The 22,745-nt window shown below is 35.8% G+C and overlaps 1 protein-coding gene across 5 annotated transcripts in view; it reads right to left on the reverse strand.

Moving 5' to 3' along the window:
* Nucleotides 1-22,745, reverse strand: part of LOC6050933 (Ca(2+)/calmodulin-responsive adenylate cyclase) — an 88,055-nt gene that overhangs the window by 33,806 nt on the left and 31,504 nt on the right. For 3 of the 5 annotated variants that reach the window (XM_038249744.1, XM_038249745.1, XM_038249743.1), the window contains 4 exons: nucleotides 13,770-15,187; nucleotides 12,522-12,776; nucleotides 11,912-11,917; nucleotides 5,397-5,570 (listed from right to left, as the gene is read on the reverse strand). In XM_038249744.1, the coding sequence (XP_038105672.1) occupies nucleotides 5,397-5,570; nucleotides 11,912-11,917; nucleotides 12,522-12,776; nucleotides 13,770-15,137 (1,803 nt within the window). In that variant the 5' untranslated portion in view covers nucleotides 15,138-15,187. The remainder of the gene's footprint in view (nucleotides 1-5,396; nucleotides 5,571-11,911; nucleotides 11,918-12,521; nucleotides 12,777-13,769; nucleotides 15,188-22,745) is intronic. The other 2 variants (XM_038249746.1, XM_038249747.1) reach the window with 2 other exon arrangements.

Raw genomic sequence — 22,745 nt, forward strand, 5'->3', positions numbered from 1 at the left:
AACGGCTCCTGAAAAAGAGCGGTTTTGCCCACCTCTACTCTAAAGTGATTTAGATTTTTTAAATCCAAGATGGCGGTGAATAAATATTGAAATTAAAAAAAATGCATTTTGTAATTTAATAGGCCATAAATCATTAAAATTTGACTAAAATGGGGTCGCAAAACTCGAAAGTAAGAAAAAAAAAATACGAAAGTTCATGATTGGATTATCCGAAGTCATATACAAACCTTCGGATAATCGAGTCTGGACTGTATCACGAATATTTCATTAAAAAAATGTATGGTCAAATCAATAATACATTTAATTGCTGTTCCTAAATTATCATTCTTGTCATTCTCGATAAAAATGAAAAATTGTCTTTTCAAGCAGATTAGTGGAATTTTGTCTTGAGATTAATTTCTGTATTTTTTCGAGTTTATTGATTTTTAGGCTTTTTATTGGAATTCTTTACTTTTTCCAAACATTATAATTCCATATATTTTTATTGAAAGTGTTGCAAGCTTAAGAGTAAAGATGCTCAAACATTTTTTACAATAGACAGTATTGTTCTCAAATGCTGAAAATTTACCTTATGGGAGTATTAAGCGATAACAAAACTGTTCCTAGATTTTCCCTACATTAAAGTTTTTATTTGTAAAATACTAAAATTGTCACAAAACATCTAATTTTTTAAATATTAAATTTAACGTAATTTGAAGATAAGTGCAGTGCTTCTGGAGACGCGCAGTCCTGTTTTTCGCGATAATTTTCGTCGTAAATGATCGTAAAAATTTATTCTAACTGTCAGTTTTAGTATTAACTCATCAAACTATCGATTTTATGAAGAGTAAAGCGTCATTTATTTACTATTTTTAAAATTTGCTTGCGTTATCTAAATTGTAAAAACAGTAAAAATATACCAGCCCATAGCACTACTGCTCGGCTGGCACGCGTTCTTTAAAAAAAACTTTTTAAATAATCAATTATCTATCTTTCCGCAGTCGGCTACCTAAGATTTAAAAATTTCAACCGATAAACAAAATGCTCATGGTCACATCACTGCCACTCGTGAATCCTGACCTCATACCCATCTACTAACCCCCTCAATACTCATGTGATACTTTGTCGGAGAAGCAGTCGATTGGGCGGTCTCTATCACTCAAGTATCGGACTAACATTCCCATCCACTTCCCCGTGACTCTACCACTGGTCGTGGCCGGCGCCGGTATTGATCAGCATGATAGGGGCCTTTGAGAAGTTGCGAAGCGAGGAAAGATAGCACCTAGAGCGTCCAATTTCCCGTCCCGGGAAAAAAATTCCCGGGAATTCCCGGGATTTCCCGAAAAAAAATATTTCCCATTTCCCGGGAAATTTGTAAATTTCCCGGGAATTCCCGAAATTCAAGCGAAAGTATACATTTTCATAAATTTTTGGAACCATTTTCTTGAAAATGCTCTGAAAAAAAATGATAAACTCAACATGATTTTGTTCAATTAAATTTATTGTTTGGTTTATATATCAGGATTTATTTCAGGATAATATTAATTTCTGAAGCTACTAGAAATAGATCTTGCTTAATGAGTATTAAATTATTAAAATTAGGTAAGCTTTTTACAGATTGATGTTATTTCATCAAAACAATATTAACTCCTAACCTCCAAATTAAAATGAGATTTTTATACGTTTTTGTTTACCATGATCAAATGTGATAAAAATTGAATTTGTGCAAGAAGAATTAATTCAGTTGGTTTAATACCTAGTATTAAAGAAATTACAATTTGAAATAAAATAATTTTGGACCATTGGTGCAACTACAAGTATTAGAGGGTTAAATGTGAAAAAATGGAAGACTATTTGTGGAATGATGCTAATTTATCGTTTAATTTAATAATGTGGCATAATAATACAAAAAAAAAATCATTTAAAAATTACTTTGTAGTGTTTAAGAGGTTCTCGAAAAATGCAAAAATATATTCAAAGCTTGCTTCAAATATTTGAAAACATTGGGTTGTTTGAAGTAAAACCAACACTAAAAAGCTGAAACCAGTATTTGTCATGAAAAACATAATTTCTGCATGTTTTTTTTTTCTCATTTCAACAAACTGGTCTCAGAGGCAAGTTTGAAAGAAATTTTGTGATTATGGATTATGGATTCATTTTACTCACAGTTTAAACACTTTGATAATAAATATTCCTCATAAAAAACCTGAGATTGGAGCTTTTCAAATTAGAAAAGTATACATTTTCTCGTAGCTGAATGATTTTGTACATGCAGTCAAGCTGATAATTGATCTTCACACTTATTTTAACCACTAAAGTTGATGTCCTATACAATTTTGTTGCATAATATTAATTAAAACCAAGATCAGGTCAATTTTCAATAAATTTAAAATTTCCCGGGAATTCCCGGGATTTCCCGGGAAATTGGCTGAAAATTTCCCGTTTCCCGGGAAATTTATAACCCCGGGAAAATGGACGCTCCAATAGCACCCACTCATCTGCCACGGCTCGTGGATGTAACTTCTGGAGGTCCTGGTCAATAACGGAGTAGCAACTGCGGGTGGGCACCTATGCTTATGCTTATGCTTATTAAATTTAACGTAATTTGCAATCTGGGTATCAAAAGATTTTTTTTCCAAAATCTCGCTACATTATAGATTTGTAAAATACTGAAAATTTCACAAAATACCTTTTTGCAATTCCGTCGTGAAACAACTTACTTTTCCTGTCATTCTTGAACGACGAAATAGCCTACTTTTCTGTACCAAAAATAACAGAATCGAATAGTAACCCTTTTCAAAACAAATGCTGAAAAGTTCTACTTTTCAGCACTGAAATGGATGCTGAAAAGTTGAACTTTTCAGCACTTGTTAAGAAAAGTTATACTTTTCAACATTTTTGTTTTATTTGAACGATTCATTGAATCTATGCATGGATATTTGTCCTATAATTCTGTCCAAAGGGCGTTTTCGGAATTACAAAAAACGTTGTATGGAACTCAACTCAAATTGGTAAGAGTAAACTTTTCAAATAAGTTATAGCATTTCAGTTTTTTTCCCTGTACAGATTAGTTAAAATATTTCTCAGCTCAATATTTTCTGTTCATCAAAATCTTTCAATACTCTGAACAATTTCCAAAAAAAAGAAAATTTAGCGAGAAACGTTCTTGATTTTATGCTTACATATATTTTAACTAATCTTGTAATGATTCCAACATAATTTCGACCAAAGTCACCAAATTTGATTTAAAGAGATTGTAAATATTACAAAAAGTAAAAGTAAAATGATGTTGAATTATTTGATGGTTAATATTTCGCTGTAATTTCACCTCAATTTAAATATACAAAAAAAGTTGAATTACACCAGCAAAAATGTAAATGCACTCATTTTTAGAAGTAATATTGCACAAAATCAGTCAACATTGTCTGATGTTACAACTATTAACAAGTTTTTATTTTTATACAGTTCAGATCAAAAAAAAATGTTTACAAAATTATTTACAAAATTAGTTTTGTAGTCAAAACATTACCCAAACATACACTCTCAATTTGAAAACCAACCGACTTGACCACCGTCAAGACCGGAATGTGTAAATACGGGCCAAATGTCAGATTTGAATGTTGTTGACTGTTGTACTAAGGCACTAAGGTCATATTTGAATGAATTTCACTCAATTTTCGTTGAATTCCGTACGAAACTCTTTTCTGAGTAGTTTCGGTTTTTACGGTTTTTGGATAATCGTGTACACACAATTGAAAAGCACGACTTCAAAATAGAACAGAAAGTATATGAGGGGTCCATCAGATTGCTAATTTACACGTCCTTCTGAACTGAAAACAAAGATAAGTGCTGATATGTTTTTTTTTTAAACTAGCCCCAGAAGACGTCAAACATTACACGGATAATGGCACAAATCCTTCTTGTTTTAATCTGCAACTCAACACCGCAGCACGAAGCAGTCTACACACATTAAAGTATCAAATTATTCGCTTAAAAGCCAAACCACAAAAGAAGTACAAGAACTCAAAAGCACCAACAAAAAAAAAAGTTGTGACAACCAAGGGGATGAAGTAAGAAGAAGATTCACAATTCCGCATACTTTATTGCAAGATGCTTTAGGTAAACACCGAATATTTGGTTAAAATTTTAAATAAACAAAAAGTGCTATAAATCTTTTTATTTTATCTGTTTTCGATAAGAAACCGATTAATTGAATCATTTTATAGGCGATAGACTATTTTTCTTAGCTCCAAAATATATTTTTTGCTGAAACAATATTTTTGTTGCAAAATTGTCTTGCCTAATTTGTGTTCACCAATATCAGTGTCTTGAGTTTGTTTATCTTTTGCTCTTTGGTCTGACAGGGGGATTGGCAGCCAAACCCGCTTTGGTCTGACAGTTTTGGTCTGTCAGCTTTATGCTGGATTTTGGTCTGACAACGCGGGGGATTGGCAGCCACACCCCCTTGGTGACAACAAGCCATACGAAATCGTGCGCATCACAAAAGTGTGTAAAAGTTACACCTGTATTTTCTGCTCGTTAGATGGGAAGCAAAAACAACAACAGAAGAACCCCAAACAAAGCAAGCCGGTCTTGTCGCCCGCGAAGCCGCTCGTCTTTGGCCAACTTGGATTGCCGTCAGACGACGACAAGTCGTCCTCTTCAAAAGTCGTTACACTCTCAAACAGAAAAGATGAAAGAAAAAAAAAAAACGTGAAATCTTGTAATAAAACAGCGCGCATTAAAACGGTTTCCCTTACAAAATTCTGACGTTTGTTGACGAAACCGTGGAAAGGAGGAGGGAGCGAGCGGGGGAAGCGAAGTGAGAGTGAATAAAAACACAAACAAACAAGTCCTCATTCGCTCGTTCAGAGTGTTTGGGCGAGCGGAAGGTGCTTGTGAGAGAGGGAGAGAGGTGCAAAAAAGTGCACAAGCTTGAGTGTTGAGTGAGTGATGTGGAGTGGCAATAAAAAAAGGGTTGGAGGAAGAGGAAAATCTATCTCATTCAAGAGACCGGGTGAGGATGTGCAGCAAAAAAAAAGCGGTAAAGAAACCGGAAACCATTTCAAGAGAGAGTAATGAAGACCAACTAACCAAAGAAGTTTGAAGAAAGGTGTGGAAATTGCAGCAGCGCAAGCTTTGCTTTTCGCCGAACCCCAAAGTGGAAATACAAACACTCTAGTAAATCATAGTAGGCCGCTAAGAAGTGCACGCAAAAGAAGAAACAAAGAGAAAAACGTCAGACAGAGTACACTAGAAAAAAAGAGCGAGACAAGAGTTTAAGCAAAGTTGAGTAAACAAACAAAAACAGAAAGTGACAGCTTCGAAACAGTAAACAGACTAAAAGAGAATAGTTGAAAAGTAGAATAAGAGAATAAAACTAAAAAAGAAATAAAAACCAAGCCAGTTCTCCTCACTTTTGACGCGGTCGAGTCCGCGCTGTCGTACGCGGAGGAATCGCTGAGACAGGAAGTGCCGCCGCGGTTGCCGGAAGATCGGCCGGAACCCATCAGACCGTCGTTCTCGTTGGCGGCGGCCGCTAGGGCGGCCTGGTACGGATTGGCGTGCAGCATTCGTTGCAAGTGGAGCACCTGTGATAAGGGTCGGAAGGGGTGGGGACGAGGATTGTTTTTGTTTACAAAGTACGCAAAAGAGAGGGGGATGGCGTGATGGGAGTTGCTTCTTTTGTGTTTGTTTTGGTGGAATGATCAGAGTAGCCGGAATAGTGAGATTTGGAAAAGGTGATGCTGATCCAAAGGGGGTTTGAATTCAGGGTGTATCTCTTGTGGGTTGATAAATGTCATTTTGACAGTTCTTGACAAAAATTCTAAAAATATGGAAACACTAAAAAATCCCAAATTCAAAACCGAAACTCATGATTTGTCAAAATTGCACTTCTTCATAAAAAGGTTTAATGCCAATATCAGATGTTAACCTAAAACTTGTTTATGAAGGGTTTCCGTCAAGACCGAACCTACTGAGAATTGGCTAAATTAAATGAAAATTTAGTGAAATTCACCCAGATTTGAGTAAAATTCACGCAAATCTGACAGTTGTAACAATTCACTCATTACCGAGTAGGTTCGATTTGACGGAAACCGAGTGATTTGAAATGAGGGTGAATATCCCAAATTTGATTAAAGGTACCCTAAATTGACTTTTGACGTAACACTGAATACTGAGTAAACGATGCTAAGGATATTTGATGTGTGTGAATTTTGATGAGCTTTATACAAATTTAATTATAGATTTTGTCTCTTAGACAAACACAAAATTTGCTCTCAGATGAATTTTCCAGTTTGCCACAAAAGGTCAAAATTTTATTTTCACCCTTTAGAAATATTATGATAAGATGCTTGTTTTAGAAAAAAATGCCTCTCCGTTGCAACTCTCAACTAAGAATATTTGTTTAAGATTAGACAATTTTCAACAAAAATCAAATATTTCTAAAAAAAAAACTATTTGCAATAAATAAAATTTTAATATCATCAGTTGTTGTCATACTTTTTTTTAGAAAAATCAACGCAAATTCCAGATTTTGAAAAAAAGGTTCAAAACTGAGTGAAGATTAAAATTCACTCAAATTTAAATGATTCTATTAGAATTTCACCAAGATACTGGAATTTAAATTATTATAAATTATTTATTAATTATCGAGAACCAAAAATAAATGTTGGAGCAAATGTAAAAGTACATGAAAAAGTCTAAATTTGGACTGTTATTTTTGACTTATTTTTGTGTAAGTGTCGTTGAGAACATTATTCTGCGTAAAAATTGATAAAATATACATAAACATTTTTTTAATAAAAAAAACGTGGATTTGAAACTATTGGGAATTCTGGTTATGCTAACTCAAAGATAAGATTTGCCGAAATACCAGCTTTTGGTGAAATTTGTTCAACTTTCATTTAAAGTCATGGGTCATGGGCTCAAGCTTAAAGTAGATCGAACATTATTTGAGATCATAATAAACCCAAATATAGTGAAATTTATTTTGAATTTCAAAAACCGCATTTAATTAAACAAAATAAAGTAAAATTAACAAAAAAGTTAAATTTTGTGAAATTTACTTGAATTAATAATAATTTGAATAAAAACCATCAAACTACAATCTCTGTTTTGAATTAAATTAATTTATGTTCTCTCAAAACTACAGAAATTTTCAAGAAAATTTAATATTTTTTAAAATAAAAAAAAAATATTATAATTTCAGTAATGTTGGTGGTTTGCAAAAACCTCATAATAATCTAATTAATTGGAATAATTTGAATAAATTGTTATAAATGAAATAATTTTCATATTTTTTGTAGTCTTTTGATAATTTAAAAAAAAAAAACTGAAATTTTCTAATATAATTTTTTTTTATAATTTTCACGATTCTTCAAAATTGTGCAAAAATTTAACTTTAGTAAGTTAGATTGTTTTCTAATCACAAGCTCATTATAATTTTGCTAGTTTTTATACTATTTTTTTTTAATATTTTTAATTTTATTTTTGTTGAAATCTTTAATAATAACGATATTTTTCATAATGTTAGTAATTTTGATGGATTTCTAACAATGATCTAAAAATATTTATTTTAATTTAGATGATTGTAAAAATGTCAATATTCAACTATGTGTAACTATTTGAATAATTTTAAAACTTTTTATAAAATTAGTGATTTAAATAATTGTTTTTTTTATTAAATTTTATAATTTTAATATTTGTTTTTAAAGTTATTTTTAATAATTTTTTATATTTATTTTTGATGTAATATTTTTTAATATTTAAAAATATGAAATCTGTGATTTTGACTATTTTTATAATTTTTTCAATGATTCATTAAGTTATATCAATATTTTCTATTGTTTGAATAATGTAAATAATTTGAAATGTTTTATCATTTTAATATTTTTATAATTTTCATAAATTAAATTATTAAAATATAAAAAAAAAATAATTGATTCAAAAAAGTTTAATAATTGTATATGCAAGTTATTTCAATAACCTTAGCTTTGAATTTCTTCTTACTTTTTTATGATTTGAATAATTTATATTATCATTAATCCTGAATTTGAAATCATATTAAACATTTTTCTAACCAAAAAATAGTTTTTAAATTTTGTCTCTGGCGAAAATTGCATAAATTTCTTTCAAAAATCAATAAATTTTTAAATCAATTCAGGAGTTTTTTTTTTTTTGTTTAAAAGGTCCAATAAACCAAATTTCCAGTTTTTGCTTTTTAAGTGTGTTTGAAACCGCCTTGAGTCAGGGGTATTAAAAAACACCCAAAAAGCAAAATCTGAAAATCTGATCTGAAACCTTTTCAAAAAAAAAACTCCAGAATTATACCTAGTAGAGAGTTCCTTTTCCTAGTTTCAGTTTCTAGCTGTTATTTTTAAGCGTGTATTGAGGCTTGTTCAAAATAAACTGAAGTTGCGTTTAGGAGAAATTAAAAAAAAACTTTTAAGCTAACCAAATTTTAAAGAAAAAATATATTCAAATGGGGGTTTCAACCACCCCGAATTAAAATTTATATCTGAATTAAATTTGACTTGAACTAAAAATAATAAAAACCATTCCTGACTTGTTTTGATTTTCCAACCAAAGGAGAATGGGCGAATGTGGTCCAAGGATGTACACGAACGGGACCAGCTTTTTTCGAAAGATCTCGCCGAGACATGAAAAAAAGTCTTCTGGACCAACTCTCTAAACCCCGGGGTTCAAAAGTTACATGCTGTTGAAGTTTGAGCATTTTGAGAAAAAATATACAAAAAATCGGATTTTTGCTATTTCTAAAATCATTCATAAAATCTCTGTTTCATTATGGATTTCGATTTTCTTGACTTCATTCGACGCGTATTAGCAAAAACTATGAATTCTGATATATCTTAGCATGATTGAAACATGATTTCACTTGTTTTTATCCGTTTGAACCGTTTGTGCAAGAGGCATTCCATAGAAACAAGTCGAAACTTCAAGGTTTTGAAAACGGATCCGACCCAAACTGCTTCATTGAGTATGAAAGGCTCCAGTGCAATGTGTTGTTACAACATTTATTGGGATGGTCTGAGTCATCCGAGAACTCCTTTGAGTTAAGACCGGTGAGTCTACCGCCGTAACAAACAAGATGTCGGCGGTTTTTGACCACTGATCATACCCGCATAGCTTCAGTGAGTGTGGTAGACTACTTTGCTAATGTGTTAGGATGTCCTGGGTCATCCAAGGACTCCCTGGAGTTATGATCTGTGGAGCTACAGCCTTAACAAGCAAGAGGTCGACGGTTTTTGACCCCGGAACATACCCGCATAGCTTCAGTCAGTATGGTAGACTGCTTTGTTAATGTGTTGGGATGTCTTTGGTCATCCTAGGACTCCCTGGAGTTATGATCTGTAGGTCTACGGCTGTTACAAGGACTCCCTGGACTGGTCCAGAACATCCCAACATAACAGCAATACAGTCTGCCATACTCACTGAATCTTTGCGGTTATGATGCGCGTTTAAAAATCGCCGACCTTTTTCTTGTTACAGTGACCCAAATATCTTAACTCCAGGGAGTCCTAGGATGACCAAAGACATCTTAACACATTAACAAAGCAGTCTACCATACTGACTGAAGCTATGCGGGTATGTTCCGGGGTCAAAACCGTCGACCTCTTGCTTGTTACGGCTGTAGCTCCACAGATCATAACTCCAGGGAGTCCTTGGATGACCCAGGACATCCTAACATATTAGCAAAGTAGTCTACCACACCCACTGAAGCTATGCGGGAATGTTCCGTTGTCAAAACCGGTCGACATTTTGCTTGTTACGGTAGTAGACCCACAGATCTTAACTCCAGGGAGTCCTAGGAGAACCCAGGACACTCCAACACATCAGCATAGTAGTCTACCATACTCACTGAAGCCATGCGGGTATGATCAGTGGTCAAAACCGCCGACATCTTGCTTGTTACGGCGGTAGACTCGCCGGTCTTAACTCCAAGGAGTTCTCGGATGACTCAGACCATCCCAATAAGTTATTACAACATTGCACTGAAGCATTCCATACTCACTGAAGCAGTCTGGGTCGGATCCGGTTTCAATACCTTGAAGTTTCGACTTTTTTCTATGGGATACCTCTTGCACAAACGGTTCAAACGGATAAAAACAAGAGAAATCATGTTTCAATCATGCTAAGACATATTAGAACTCATAGTTATTGCTGATACGCGTCGAATGAAGTCAAGATGAGCAAAATCCATAATAAAATGGAGATTTTATAAATGATTTTAGAATTAGCAAAAATACGATTTTTTGTACATTTTTACCCAAAATGCTCAAACTTCAACAACATGTAACTTTTGAACCCCGGGGTTTAGAGAGTTGGTCCGGAAGACTTTTTTTCATGTCTCGGCGAGATCTTTCGAAAAAAGTTGGTCCCGTTCGTGTACATCCTTGGACCAGCTCCCATACAAATTTGCCCATTCTCCTTTAAGGTACAATAACAAAAAAGTAAAGGAGGTATTAGACTATGACAGACAAACTCGCACTTTCTTGTGTTTGACAGTTTGCAAAAAATCGCAAACTCGCAAACAAAGCCGAATCTATCCCAGTCAAATCAATCCAAATTCTGAAACGGAATCTTATTAGAATCGTATACAAATTTCGTTTCAAACGTAACAACCGGTTGGAACACAGAACGTTTGAAACGGAATTTGTATACGATTCTAATTAGATTCCGTTTCAGAATTCGGATTGATTTGCCTGGGATGCAGGCTGCAAACGTTTCTGCAAACAAATGCAGGCAAACTGCAAAACTGTCAAAAGTTGGTTTGTTTAAGTTTGTTTGTTTGTTCGTCACAATCTAATGCGTCCTTAACTTACTATGAATGTACACGCGTACATACTGAAAAAAAATGCTTGTTTTAAAGAGAAATTATTTTATTTTTTTATGATTAAATATCAGAAAAAACCATTAACTAAATTAGTGAAAGTTCAACAAGGTTCACACAGGACTTAACCAGAATGATTTTTCGCAAAGAGTACGTTTTAGTAATCGTGTTGTATTTGACAGCTACACGCTCATTTAAAATGAATATTTTAAAGACAATAGTTGAAATATTCCAAATTAACCCAAAGGCCAAAGGGTCCTCAATAACACAGATTTAGTCAAATTTTTATTGCATAAAATTGTGTAATGATGGGTAGAACTGGACAATTTTTTTAAATGAAAAATGTGTAGCATTCGTCCATTTGGAGTTGAGTAAATTTCGATAAATTAAATCAGATGAAGTTCGAAAGACACAAAAAACATTCATCCTGAATTTGAAAAAAGAAAAGAATTTAAAATTTATCAAGAGAAGACTCATCAGGTGTAATTGAAATGTGAAGTAAATATCTTATAAAATATCAAGATGACAATGATGACAAATGACGTATTGTTTTTTAAAGAATTCTAGAAAATAACGGCATAAAACACTACATCAGAAAACTATAAATTCAACTTATTACCCAAAGTTGAGTAACCATGGGTGTTTATTGTTTATCTTTTTTGACAGTTGCACGCTCGCAGAAAACGACTCAATTTTAGAAATGGTAAAAAAAATCTTTAAATTTAGGTTTTAACAATGTATCCAGAATTCATGCATAGAAACTGTACAATTTCGTCCATATTTACACCACACTGCCCACATTTATGTACAACTCACATTTAAAACAGTGCAGTTTAGCGTGTTGGTCATATTTACATTCGAATTAAACAAAAATACCCTCAAAATTAGCCCATTTGTACAACATCTAAAGCCTGCACCGGGTGGAATTACAGTCCGGCTCAACGTTTAGCTATACAGTTTAGGGTAAAGAGGGTTTTGTGTATGTTTGTGTCTAGAACTAGAAGTAGTGAGCAAGAGGGAGCGAGAGAGATAGCTAGGATGCTGTTTTTGAGAGGTGGGAGGTAGGAATCTACTTACCGGGTCCTACATTTTTTTCGTTTTAACCAAAAATGATAATTTGATTGTTTCAAAAAGACGAACCGAAAAAAGAAGAGAGAAAATGAACCAAAAATAATAGTTTTTTTTTCGTTTAAATAGTGAGGTTAAATATTGATACAGGGTTGCTATTCAATTTGCTTCGAGCACGTCATGCCAATTGTTTGAACTTGAACTTTTTTTATGGTGTTGCAATTTGTAGCAGAGATTTCCAATATACAAAACAGTACTGTGTGTGTGTGTGTGCAGAGCGGTAGAAGCAATAACATCGAAAGCTCTCCAAATAACTATAGACACTAGCCAAGCGAACTGATGCTGCTGCCGCTGCTGTTGGCAACTGAACTAAATTGATTTGCTTTTTGTTTGCTCTTCACTAAGAAAGGACTACCTACAGAGGGAAACAGACGTGAAATTTGTAACTAAAACTTATTGAAGTCGAGGAACCCACAATAAGCGTGTAAAAGTGACAGCTGTCAAAATTACACGCTTCGACGAACTTACTCAAAATTTGAAAATTTCAGATCTGTTTACCCACTCTATTTCTACTGCTTCAACTACCAAAAATAGCAAATAAATCAAACTCTTCACTCACCTTCCGGGCATTCTTGTCCAGGAACAAGCCTGCCCCTCCTCCGCCTCCTCCGGCACTGCTCCCGCCGCCACTGCCGCCCCCTCCCGGCGGGTACGGTGGCGCACCGGTGGCCATGTGCGAGAACGGCACCGGCACCGAGTACTTGATGGTGTGCAGCAGCTGGACGACCACGTTCGAGACGTTCCGGAAGGACAGCTTGCGCCGGTTGGCCGCACCCAGCGCGGACCGGACGCCGAGCGTGTTCAGCATCAGGGGCTGCGAGAGGGGTCACACACGAAAAACAAACGCACGAAGGTGGGTGGGAAAATGGGACACGCAAGATGCGACGATGATGCAATCACGACGACGAATTTTGTGTGTTTGTTTGTTTTGTGGGGGGACATGGAAGAAAAAAACGGGACAAGATATAATGGATTAGTGTACAAACAGATCGATGGCAACAGGGGTGGGGGGCACGAGCATGCTGGTAACACATTTTAGTGACATCAGGATGTCAAGAATGACACGAAAAATTGGGGGTTTCGAGGTAACAATCTCAACGGATAGCTCGCAAAATTTTGAGCAAATTTGCCGAAGAAAGCAGCTTAAAATTCGATAAGGCAAGCGAGATATCGCGACGGAACGTCGCACCGGAGGCAATCCGGAACGGATTGCAAAGTGGCCACTGAGGAATTTGACACAAATCCGATCGTGCGACATGTCTAACTCCATGATTTTTCAAGGGGAATTCGAGGGACCGGTTTGGAACCGGTGAAATGACCGCCGGAGGCGTGGTCCAACGTCAAAAATTTTTATGTTTGCAAATTAATCTTTGCAAAATTCTAAGCAAGTTTGTCGAAGGAACCACCAAGAAATTCGCAAACCGAGGTGAGTTACGGCGTCGGAACGTCGCACCGGTGGAACGGGTTCCCAAGTGGCAACTTTGAAACAACCAGCAAACCCCATCGTGCGACATGTCAAACTTCATGGTTTTTCAAGGGCAATCCGAGGAACTGGGTTGAAATTGGTGAAGTGGCCACTGGAGGGGTGGTCCAACGTCAACAAAATTTATGTTCGCAAATTAATCCTTGCAAAATTCTAAGCAAGTTTGTCCAAAGAAGCACCAAGAAATTTGTTAACGGAATTGAGTTACGGCGACGGAATGTCGCACCGGTGAAACGGATCCCAAGTGGCCACTTTGAAACAACCAACAAACTCCATCGTGCGACATGTCAAACTTCATCATTTTTCAAGACGAACCAAACTTACCTTTCTCCGATGTGCCGGCGGCACGATAAAGTACGTATCGATCTGATTATCCCTCAGGTACGAGTCCCGCGTGTCTCCATGCCCGGCCTCCACCTCGTACTCCCCACCGAGCGCGTCCAGCGTAGCCCGCGTCACATGAACCCTTCCCGGCTCCCCTCCACTCTCCATGTGGTTCGCCAGCGTCACGTCGTTGGACCACACGTCAAACTGCCACTTACGGAGCCCGAGCACTCCGCACAGCACCCGTCCGGAGTGGATTCCGACGCGCATGTTCAGGATCACGTCCGTTTGCTCGACGACGGAGGCGATCGCGTCGATCATGTCCAGGCCCATCTCGACGGCGCAGCGGGCGTGGTCGGCGCGGGGGTCCGGGATGCCGGACACGCAGTAGTAGCAATCGCCGAGGATCTTGATGCGCAGGCAGTGGTTGTCGTGGGCTAGTTGGTCGAAGCGGCCGAAGAGTTCGTTTAGGAGTCGGACGAGTTCTTGGGCGCTGCACTGGGAGGCGAGGACGGTGAAGCCGACGATGTCGGCGAAGAGGATGCTGACGTTTTCGTGCTTTTGGATGTAGATCTTGTGGAACTGGCCTTCGACGGGGGAGAGGATGTCGTTTTTCATCTCCATGGCGACGTGTTGGGGCAGGACGGAGAGCAGGAGGCGTTCGAGCTTCTCGTTTTCGTCTTCCATTTCGAGGCGGGCCGCGATGCAGTTCCGGGTGTCGAGGAAGGCTCGGCGTTGGGCCCGCTCCATCATGACGTTCACGACGAGACCGGCGACGTTGACGCCGACGAAGATGACGATGTTGGCGGCTAGCTGTTGGTAGGCCAGGTACTGGAAGTTGTCATTGTAGATGTTGTACCCGGTCAGGCCGACGTGGATCGATGGTAGGATGATCCCGAACAGGACCGCCTCCCAGATCTGGAGCGGCATCATGGCGTACGCCAGGAACACCACAAAGACGATCTGCCAGACGCCCTCGGCCATGACCTCGCGGGTATCGACGGGGAACACGATGCCGACCGTCGGCATCGAGATGAAGCAGAAGGCCGCCGTGAAGAAGAGGATCCCGTAGCAGAGGTACGGCAGGTGCGAGTCCCGGATCAACCGGAACTGGAGCAGCGCCAGGACCACCGCGAACAGCAGGCACAGAAACGAGTTGAACACGTTATGGAGCGTGGGCGCCTGGTTGTAGCCGAGACTCAACCCGGCCATAACGCCGCACAGGACGACGACCAGCGCCACCACGCCGGTCACGGAGAACCGCTGCAGCTTGAGCGTGTACCGCTGGTACAGACATTCCAGCTCGTTGTTCTCGAAGCGAAGTTTGTTCCATGGTCGTCCGCGGGCCGCGTGCACCGCGTGATCCATGGTGCCCCGCCACGCACTCACGAACCCAGGTTGACAGTTCCGGCCAGATTCTGAAAGAGAGAGAGAAATCGCAGTAGGTTAGTGATGCTCGATCGTCAAATTGCATAGTAAACAAATCGAGGTAGGCGGAGGCACGGCCCTGCGCAAATATAAACAGTCGCTACAAAAGTGTAAACAAACAACTCGGCATTACGATGTTTGTACGTCTCAGCGATAAGGTCGCTCGTTGATTGCGGGTTGGGCCGCGTCGCGTTGCCAATCAATTAAGTTTGCATCACCCCCCTTGGATTGACAGCTTGGCAACAGCTGTCAAAAACGACTCTTGCGTCTTCAAATCGCAACTATGATTCAGTGTTGCCAGTTTGTCGCTCTACCCTAAACGAAACCTGTGACTTATTGATAATTACCCCTCAACGTCTCCCCCTCGCAAGAGCAGACGTAATTGCATGCAAGCTGACTTGAAGCTGACAATCAGCGCCAGCGTCATAAATCCAAGTGCATTCCTCACGTGGCAACCGCTTGCTTTTTATCGCAAGCAAGCCGTGAGATTCGAACTTGTCCAAGGCGCTACCTCTTTTTTTGTTTCGCCGAACATAAATCTCCCAGCCAACTAGATCTAGTGTGTATGTAAACAAATCAACCTCAACCCGGCTGCTAAAGCAGCCTACTTTGATTTGGCGTCCCGCTGCGCGAACTCCTTCTATAAAGTGTGATAAAATAAACACGAGGTGGCGGCCGCGTAGCAGGCCGGGAATTAGCGCTGACCTGTGTTGTTGTTAGTGCGTGCGAATGTCAACTGTCAAGTTCAAGTGCGACGAACGAGCGGGTTGGGTGAGATTTTGAGGTTAGAATTAACTTTTTACAATCTGGCAACCTTGTACATCTGTCAAATTGAAGATATTAAAGAGTTTTCCCCCTTTTGCAGTCATTGACCGCACCGCCGTAAGGCGGCAAATCTAAATGCGGCATTTTATCTGTTCCAGACGATGCCAATCGGCAAAAGCCTATAAAGTCCTGCCGACTGCAGTGAAAAGTGTCATCCCTGCGGGGCGCCATTTCCGGGTTCGATTCGAAACTATCCAACTCTGGAATAACGTTCCTCCGCGGGCGACATTATGCAATTATATTGCGCGTTCCTGCTCCTAAAAATAGTGCGGCCGTCCACATACATAACCTCCACTTTATGCGAACCGTAAATTTCTGCCCTCCGGGCACCGGGAGCGTGATTAATGACTTCCATTTCGTTTTCCACGAGAGTGAGGGTCGTTAAAGTCGGGGGATCATCGCAAAAGTAGGCGACGACAGGCCGCCGTGCAACGGCGCTTCTCCGATTGGTATTGTCGGTTTCGCTGAAAGAAAGACGCCGCACGGCGTTGAAAAAGTGCGGCGAACGGTTCGAGGCCGAATAGACGCGTGCATATTTGAGTGAAAACCGCAATACTGCGGTAAATGGATTTTTTTTTGCGAAGCGCTATAGACGAGTTCTGACAACAGGTGCTTTGAGTAAGTTTTACAGGAAAAAAAAAGTTTGTTTGTTGTTTTGGCGAATGACACAACAACGTTAGGCTAGAACATTATTCAGGTGTTTTAAGTGGTTTGGTTAGTAATTTGAGGTTTTATTTTTAGAGAGTGAAAAATTGGAAGAAAAATTAATGAGTGTGGAAACGCGCCTCAAATAATTTTTTGCCATAATATAAATTTAACAAATTTCATAAAAAATATGAATTTCAGAATATAGGAATTTTAGAGTTTGAGAATGTTTGAAATTTTGAATTCTAGAATTTTAGAATTACACAATTTCACAATTTAATAATTTAACAATTTAAAAAATTTAACAATTTAACAATATAACAATTTAACAATTTAACAATTTAACAATTTAACAATTTAACAATTTAACAATTTAACAATTTAACAATTTAACAATTTAACAATTTAACAATTTAACAATTTAACAACTTAACAATTTAAAAATTTAACAATTTAACAATCTAACAATTTAACAATTTAACAATACAAAAATTTAAAAAAATTAGAATTTTAGAATTTTAGAATTTTAGAATTTAACAATTTTAGAATTTAACAATTTAACAATTTTACAATTTTACAATTTTACAATTTTACAATTTTACAATTTTACAATTTTACAATTTTAGAATTTTAGAATTTTAGAATTTTAGAATTTTAGAATTTTAGAATTTTAGAATTTTAGAATTTTAGAATTTTAGAATTTTAGAATTTTAGAATTTTAGAATTTTAGAATTTTAGAATTTTAGAATTTTAGAATTTTAGAATTTTAAATTTTAGAATTTTAGAATTTTAGAATTTTAGAATTTTAGAATTTTAGAATTTTAGAATTTTAAATTTTAGAATTTTAGAATTTTAGAATTTTAGAATTTTAGAATTTTAGAATTTTAGAATTTTAAAATTTTAGAATTTTAAATTTTAGAATTTTAGAATTTTAGAACTTTAGAATTTTAGAATTTTAGAATTTTAGAATTTTAGAATTTTAGAATTTTAGAATTTTAGAATTTTAGAATTTTAGAATTTTAGAATTTTAGAATTTTAGAATTTTAGAATTTTAGAATTTTAGAATTTTAGAATTCTAGAATTTTAGAATTCTAGAAGTTTAGAATTTTAGAATTTTAGAATTTTAGAATTTTAGAATTTTAGAATTTTAGAATTTTAGAATTTTAGAATTTTAGAATTTTAGAATTTTAGAATTTTAGAATTTTAGAATTTTAGAATTTTAGAATTTTAGAATTTTAGAATTTTAGTATTTTAGAATTTTAGAATTTTAGAATTTTAGAATTTTAGAATTTTAGAGTTGAAGAATTTAAGAATTTTAGAGTTGTAGAATTTTAGAACTTTTGGATTTTAGGATTTTAGAATTTTAGAACATTAGAATTTTAAACCTTTAGAATTTTAGACCTTTAGAATTTTTAAAAAGGTCCAATAAACCAAATTTTTAAAAAGGTCCAATAAACCACGCGCTTCCCCAAAATCCTCAACAAACGTCATCGTGCGCCATCCGTTTGACAGCCACGCGTTGCAATTCGTTCCGCGTAGAGGTCACACACGTTTACGAAGGTAAACAACTAATTGTTACCCAAAGTTGCAACAACCGTCGAAAGCAAACCCCCGCGCGCCGGGCCATTTCTTTTCATTGATTCGCGGACCTGTCAATCACGGCGGTGACCCTGGCCTCGCTAATGACTTCAAACGCCCGAACTGCATCAGTAGGCGGTGACAGTCAATTAGTTTTCGGATGCGATTTCGCGCATTGAATAGTGCGCTGCACGCACCTGTCAAACGTGACAGCTGTGCGGCAATCCGCACTTTTGTTGACATTGAAAAGTTCGTCGCAGCAGCAACAGCAAGATAACAAACGCGAAATAATGTTATTTGCGGACACATCACCTTCTCACTACTCGATAAATAATCAAAAGTCAATAACTCAATCCCGGCGACAAGGTGTCAACGTGACGCCGAGGGGCTGCTCAATGGCGCAGTGGCGGTGCACACATGCCAGTCACATTCGTCCGTCGTCGTCGTAGTAGTCGTTGAGTTGATGGACGCAAGACGTTAAGGTGCCGCCGCCGACTAGATCGAGAGCGGCAGATAACCCGGCCGGGAATGTGGCCTACTGCGTGATGGTGATCGAAGAAGTTCTTGGCGGAGTTTGGGGGCAGGAAATGGTGCGAAATTGACCACTTTGTATGCGGAACGTCGTCGCATCGCGGTTCAAGTGGCATGACATCATTGAGTTCCGCAATATTTTACGAAAAGTGCAATACTTTGGAAATGTCAAATTTGCTGTAAACAAAAACAATGAAAAACTGGCGAAACTGTCAAATGCAGTGTTGCCGGTCTTTACAACAATTCCATGGCCAGCTGCGATGGTAACTTTGCATCAGCTGATTGAATTTCCATTAGCCGCCGCCGACAACTGTGATCAGCTGTCAGCTGATTCGACCGGATCAACAGGGTTGCTTTGATTAGAATTTGGACCAAGCTGGCCATTGTACCAAATAGTTCGCACAAATTGCAGTTTATTATTGCAATTCTCGACCGCACAAGACACAAACGGCGGGGATTAATTCAGAACGCGTTCTCCGAATTTCCGATGCTCGGGTCATTGGCGGCGGGTGGACGACAGACTGCCCGATAAAATGCAATAAATTAAACGCTCGAAATCGTCCGAACGATGCGAATTCACTTGACCACACTTGTGCGTGCGTGATCGTGTGGAATGGAAATTGAGCCCGGGCTGGTCGTTAGCTGTCAAACGGTCCAACTCGCAACTTTGAGGGGCGCAATCTCGTCGGAGAAATGACATTTTTCGCTGAAATTTTGGCAGGTCACGTAACTTTTGTGAGCACACAAGAAAATTTCAAAACAAAATCAATAAACATCACCAAAACGTCAAAACCAAATTTTCCAAGATGGCGCCCATCTCAGCACCCCGCACACCAAGGGATAAACCACACATTGTCCGTCATCGGGGGACCCAACCCTGAATCGTTTCCCCTGCGATGCACTGCCGCCGTTGCCGCTGCTGTGTAATTTTATTATATTTCCAACCAGGCATTAATTGAATTGCAGCCAGTTTCCTGCACCTTCCCCCTCCCCGTCCAGCGCAAAATAATGTATTTTAAAATTGCAACCGGCTCCGATTGACGTATGGTTGACAGCGGAGCAGAAATAAAAACTCTGCCAACCTTGATGAAGTCGTTCGCTGGACAAGGTCGAAACGTCGAGCACCTGTCAGTGCCAGCAAAACTTTTTTACTGCTGTCACTTTGATCCTGGCGCGGGGGAAATCAATAAACAAGTCGGTTTTGGGGAATTATGACGTTTAAATTTTGCGCTGGAATGTGATAAATTTTGGACAGATGGCGGAAAAATAATAAAAATGAGTTCCGAAAAAGAAGTAGTTAAAAGACACGCGACACCAGGTGTTTATCTTTCTATTTTAAATAAACACCAAGATTTGATTAACACGTTTCCCGCAAAAAAATCGTGGGAGGAACGAGCCGAACAGAGATCTAGTAAGCTGGGTCCGAAATAAAAATGTTTGTTTTGTTTTTAGCAATGCTGTCAAACGAGATGATCATCTTGTTAAGGAATCTGGTTGATTACTTCATCGCTTAACTGGCAGCACTACAATACTAGACTTCTGATCAAAAATTCTAAAATTTTAAAATTATAAAAAAAATATTTCTAAAATTCTAAAATTCCCTCCTTCAAAATCGGTTAGAAATATCAGGGGACAAATTTTTTTTTTTCAAAATACTTCAAAATTTTGAAGAAAATAGAAGTCTAACCAACTGAAAACAATTAGAAATACATTTTCCTGCGTTTGTTTTTCGGCGAAAAAACAAATCTCTTCAATACTTGGATATTTAAAAAAAAAAACAATTGATTGCGAAACAACTGTAATCTTGTTGATTACTTCATCCCTGATCTGACTGCACTGCAATGCTCGAATTTAGATGAAAATTTCTAAAATTCTAAAATTCTAGAGCTATTAAATTCTTAAATTTGTAAAATTTGTAAAATTTATAAAATTTGTAAAATTTGTAGAATTTGTAAAATTTGTAAAATTTGTAAAATTTGTAAAATTTGTAAAATTTGTAAAATTTGTAAAATTTTTAAAATTTCTAAAATTTTTAAAATTTTTTAAATATTTAAAATTTTAAATTTTTTAAAATTTGTAAAATTTGTAAAATTTTTAAAATTTGTAAAATTTGTAAAATTTGTAAAATTTGTAAAATTTGTAAAATTTGTAAAATTTGTAAAATTTGTAAAATTTGTAAAATTTGTAAAATTTGTAAAATTTGTAAAATTTGTAAAATTTGTAAAATTTGTAAAATTTGTAAAATTTGTAAAATTTGTAAAATTTGTAAAATTTGTAAAATTTGTAAAATTTGTAAAATTTGTAAAATTTGTAAAATTTGTAAAATTTGTAAAATTTGTAAAATTTGTAAAATTTGTAAAATTTGTAAAATTTGTAAAATTTTAAAATTTGTAAAATTTGTAAAATTTGTAAAATTTGTAAAATTTGTAAAATTTGTAAAATTTGTAAAATTTGTAAAATTTGTAAAATTTGTAAAATTTGTAAAATTTGTAAAACTTGTAAAATTTGCAAAAATTGTAAAAAATTTAAAATTTGTAAAAATTGTAAGATTAGTAAAATTTGTAAAATTATAAAAAATATTTTTTTTAATTTTAGATTTTTTTAAAATTTGAAAAGAAATTAAAATTTGTAAAATTGCTAAAATTGCTAAATCGCTGCAATTGCTAAAATTGTTGAAATTTCTAAAATTTGCTAAAATTTCTAAAATTGCTGAAATTGCTAAAATTGCTAAAATTGTTGAATTTGCTAAAAATAGTTTAAAATGCTAAAATTGCTAAAACTGCAAAAACTGCTAAAATTGCTAAAATTGCTTAAATTGTTAAAATTGCTAAAATTGCTAAATTCGCTAAATTTGTTAAATTTGCAAAAATTGTTAAAATTTCTAAAATTTCTAAAATTGCTAAAAGTGCTGAAATTGCTAGAATTGCTAAAATTAATACAATTGCTAAAATTGTTAAAATTGCTAAATTTGCTATAATTGTTAAAATTGCTAAAATTATTATAACTGCTCAAATTGATAAAATTGATAAAAATTGCTAAAATTGATAAAACTGCTAAATTTGCTCAAATTGATAAAATTGATTAATTTGCTAAAATTGATCAAATTACTAAAATTGCTAAAATTGTTAAAATTGCAAAAAAAAAAATGTTAAAATTGCTAAAACTGCAAAAAATGTTAAAATTGCTTAAATTGTTAATATTGATAAAATTGCTTAAATTGCTAAAATTGCTAAATTCGCTAAATTTGCTAAAATTGTTAAAATTGCTAAAGTTGCTAAAATTGTTAAAATTGATAAAATTGCTCAAATTGCTAAAATTGCTAAATTCGCTAAATTTGATAAAATTACTAAAATTGCTAAAATTGCAGAAATTGCGGAAATATCAATATTGCTAAAATTTCTAAAATTGCTAAAATTACAAAAAATGCTAAAATTGCTTGATTTTCCCTTTTTTAAATTGCTGAAATTGACAAAATTGCAAATATTGCTAAAATTGCAAAAAAATCCTAAAATTGTTAAAATGCTGAAGACTAAAGTTCTTACAATCGAAAATAAAAAAAATCAAAAATTCTTAAATTCTTACAATATTGTGTTTAAAATTCAAAATAATCTGATATCAAAAAGTACACAAATTTTAAGATTTCAAAATACATTCAATATTTTCTAACAGGGACAAAAAGTGACAGATCTTTGTTGTCACTGGAAACAAAATACACGCTAATGGGATAACCACTCAAATTGAAGTAAATTTTTATCAAAGATTTTTTTTTCAAAACTTCAAATATTTCAACAATATTTGACATGTACACGGTAAATAAGATTATGGGTGATTCAAGATAAATTAACATGAAATTCTTTAAACTAACGTCATCTGCTTCAATTTGTGTCACTGGAAATTTCCTCTTCTCTCTTTTCAAACCACGTTCTACCTCATTTCTCCTTCTAGGTTAGAAACGGAAAACCTCCCGCG

Source organism: Culex quinquefasciatus, chromosome 1 (assembly GCF_015732765.1).
Source record: "Culex quinquefasciatus strain JHB chromosome 1, VPISU_Cqui_1.0_pri_paternal, whole genome shotgun sequence".
NCBI lineage: Eukaryota > Metazoa > Arthropoda > Insecta > Diptera > Culicidae > Culex > Culex quinquefasciatus.